General features: G+C 47.3%; 1 protein-coding gene across 1 annotated transcript; it reads left to right on the top strand.

The window, feature by feature from the left end:
• Positions 1-1,506: 1,506 nt before the first annotated feature.
• On the top strand, positions 1,507-2,717 carry LOC140210210 (C-C motif chemokine 7-like). The gene is made up of 3 exons (XM_072279086.1): positions 1,507-1,582; positions 2,431-2,539; positions 2,627-2,717. The coding sequence occupies exons 1-3, from the start codon at positions 1,507-1,509 to the stop codon at positions 2,715-2,717; spliced, it is 276 nt and encodes a 91-aa protein (XP_072135187.1).
• Positions 2,718-3,224: the final 507 nt, after the last annotated feature.

The following is a 3,224-nucleotide window of genomic DNA, read 5'->3' as shown; positions in this document are numbered from 1 at the left end:
GTAAATAAGGATGTCCAAATTTACTCAAAGATTAAAAGCACATTTATTATCAAAGAATGTTTAAATTATACACCTTGAAATTTGTTTGCTGACTGGCAGCAACGAAGCAAGAAACCTGAATAACCCAAGGGAAAAAAAGCCAAAAGCCACCGTGCAGAGAAAGTGAGAGAGAAAAAAAACACGCATCACGCAAACAACAGAAGCAGGCCAAGAGCATCCTGAACCAGACCGAGTCCCAGATTCACTCCTGAAGCAGCTGGAGTGGGCCGAAACTCTAGCCCCAATCCCCAGTTCATCACACCAGTGAGGCAAACATGCACAGCAGCCAGATCTGTTTACAGCATTGGCGTCGCAGAAAAAGGAATACATTTTCGTGGGACGCGAGCAAAATCAACCTGACCCTTGCCTTTGTACCCGACCATCAGGCTTCCAATCTATCTCAGCTGATGTTTAAATTCTGCAGGCACTGAGTTGTGCTACGCTGCAGAACCCAAATCCAGGCATGGCGATACACCCGGGCCACCCTGACCAAAGCCATTCTCGATCTCATCAAACCGGCTCAGTGCTTGGCTCTATCCAGCCTCGCACTGGGTTCGGTGAGCAAATGTCGAAACTCTTCTGCATCAACTCTCCTCCAAGTTGCTCACCCCAACTCCTTCTGCGAACACCACGCACCACACATTGTCCCAGCACCGCTTATTCCCAAACCAGCCTCTCATCTGCCTGCCTCCTCACTGTCACCACAATTTGCTTCAGAAAAGATGTTATCAGTTATGGTTTTAGTGGAATTTCTTGGCTTATGATTTATCAGTAAGCTGTAGCAGCATCTCAAACTGCAAAGATAGACATGCTGGGAATTTAGTTTTTCCAGGGAAGAAGAATGAGGGCTGAAACATTAAAAAAAAACATGATGAGATGCTGCCTGGCCTGCTGCGTTCACCAGCATTTTTTGTGCATGCTGCTTGAATTTCCAGCACCTGCAGATTGAGAGGTGACTTGATAGAGGTGTGCTAGAGGATAAGAGGCATACATTGCATGGACAGCTGGAGACTTTCTTTCCCAAGATTGTAATGGCTAATTTTAAGGTGATTGAGGGAAAGTGTAGGCAAGATTTTTCACACTGAGAGTTGAAGAACCTGTAGTATGTTGCAATCCCCTTTGCTCTATGTTCTATGTAAGAACTTTCTCTTTCTCTTGGAGGGGGATGTTGTGGGTTTGCCTGAAGGAAGTCCGTGGTTGGGGCACTGAGAAAGTCAGAGTCAAGTCTTTACAGTTCGTTCCTTACTGTTTTAACCCCAGAATGGCCAATCGCAGAATTGCATGTTCTAGCCATTTCAGAGAACCTCGGAAAAGTGGGAGCCTTCCATGACCAGGATTGGTGCTGTTGTCTGATGGACTTTCCCAACCAACTATGTGTCCATGCTCCCACCCTTTATAAAGCGGAGTGACAGGGAGATGCTCACTCACTTGGATAGCATCGTCAATTCCACCCCTGGGCAGGACAAGATGAAGGCAGCTTTCTACACTGTCGTTCTCCTGACTGCGCTGGCGATCTGTTCCCAGCGTGCTGCAGCTGCCCCAGGTAAGAGCATCTTTATTCTCAATATTCTGGGGCAACCTTATAGCGTACCATGAGCAGCAGAGCGGGGCAGCTCCCCCACCTCCAGACTGACCGACGGTGTCATTGAACAGCAGCTGAATGGTTCCATTCACTACTCGGACGGACGGGAATGATCAAACTGTATCTTAGGGAGTGTAAGGTTAGTAGAAGGGCTATAAGGTTTGGGAGGGCGTCTCGAGGTTAGTTGAGGAGGGGAAAGGAAGGGCGTGGAGCCTGGAAACCAGCACAGAGCCAAGGGTGACCTGTCAGCCTGGCATGGCGACCGTTCACGTCTGCATTTACGAAACCTGCAGAAAGCGGTAAACCCTGACCAATCCATCACGGACTCTTCACTTCGTCCTACTGTCTGTTGCCTCAGGAAGGATCCCTAGCTGTTCACTATTCTCACTCCTGCATTCCGGGAGAAGATACAGAACTTTAGCAGCCTGGATGACCAGACAAGAACTGCAGTCAGCCTCCTGACCCATCTCCTTCACACCCACTTCCTGATGCTGCTGCCACATACTAGGACTCATTCAGTTAATCCATTATTGTTAATTTTCCATTTCTTTTTGGACTGCTCCAGCTTGCATTAGAGTATTTCCACGATGCTGCTGTTTCTCGCTGTTTTGTTTACTACCACCATGTGTGCTATTTACCCCGTCAGCTTCACACCAAGAACCGAGTTCTTTTCACCGTGCTGTACATACATGGCATAAAGCTAATCTGAATTTAAATCAGTAAAGGTGAGGTACTGTGTTCCCATGGACTGGAGAGAAGAGGGCTGGGATATCTATTAGTGTGTAACTCTGTTCCTTCTTCTCCTGCAGATGGATCCATAACAATGGGATGCTGTGAGAGGTTTAAAGTCACGTGTATTCCGTACAGCAGACTTAAAAGCTATGAGAAGGCTCTCTTCTGCCCAACTCCTGCCATCATGTAGGTGTTTCAATATATTGCTTGCAAGTGTTTTTGAACAAATGATTTGTGACTATCCAGTAATCACTCCTGTTTGTTCTACTTCAGATTCAGCAACAGGAGGAATATGAAGATTTGCGCTAAAGCCAGTGAGCAATGGGTTAAAGCTGCAGTGAAGTACCTGGACAGGAAACACTAGGGTTGCAGAGCCTGAGAGAAACTCAACACTTCTACAGCTTCTCAACGGCCCAATGTGGAAGTGGGTCCCGTTCCCCCCAGCTCCCGAATGGACGTGAAACTTTGGCATTGACTCCACAGCCTGCCTCTGGTGCCCTGAAAATTTCCAGTTGATAGAATAATTAATGCCAAGTGATCTCAATGGGTTCAGAAAAAGAAAATCTGAGACAGGAACAGGAGGTCTGGGAATACTCAGCAGGTGATCAGAACTGGGGAAGGATGGAGCAGAGGAATATGTACAGGGAGTGAAAGTGAAGGGTCTTCCCTTCTTTACAATTCCCTCGTCTGCAAGTGAAACCTGCTGCATTCCTCACTTCCTCAGCTCCATTCAAAGGTTCTCGACCTCAGTCAGTGACTTTCCCCACAGATGGTCGCCGACCTGCTCTGTATTCCCAGAGTTCTGGATCTTGATTCCAGGTTGCTGATAATAACCGACTTTCCCATGCAAGGTGTAAACAGCAAAACAGGC

Source organism: Mobula birostris, chromosome 15 (assembly GCF_030028105.1).
Source record: "Mobula birostris isolate sMobBir1 chromosome 15, sMobBir1.hap1, whole genome shotgun sequence".
In the NCBI taxonomy this organism is placed as follows: domain Eukaryota; kingdom Metazoa; phylum Chordata; class Chondrichthyes; order Myliobatiformes; family Myliobatidae; genus Mobula; species Mobula birostris.
The sequence above is the reverse complement of the archived record's forward strand: the minus strand, read 5'-3'. Positions and strand labels throughout refer to the sequence as shown.

What these genes read in the sequence shown, in the direction of transcription:
- LOC140210210 (XM_072279086.1), top strand. Translation starts at nt 1,507, where the DNA reads ATGAAGGCAGCTTTCTACACTGTCGTTCTCCTGACTGCGCTGGCGATC. An exon ending in GCGTGCTGCAGCTGCCCCAG is followed by an intron (nt 1,583 to 2,430) that starts GTAAGAGCATCT and finishes CTTCTCCTGCAG; the next exon opens with ATGGATCCATAACAATGGGA. An exon ending in TGCCCAACTCCTGCCATCAT is followed by an intron (nt 2,540 to 2,626) that starts GTAGGTGTTTCA and finishes GTTCTACTTCAG; the next exon opens with ATTCAGCAACAGGAGGAATA.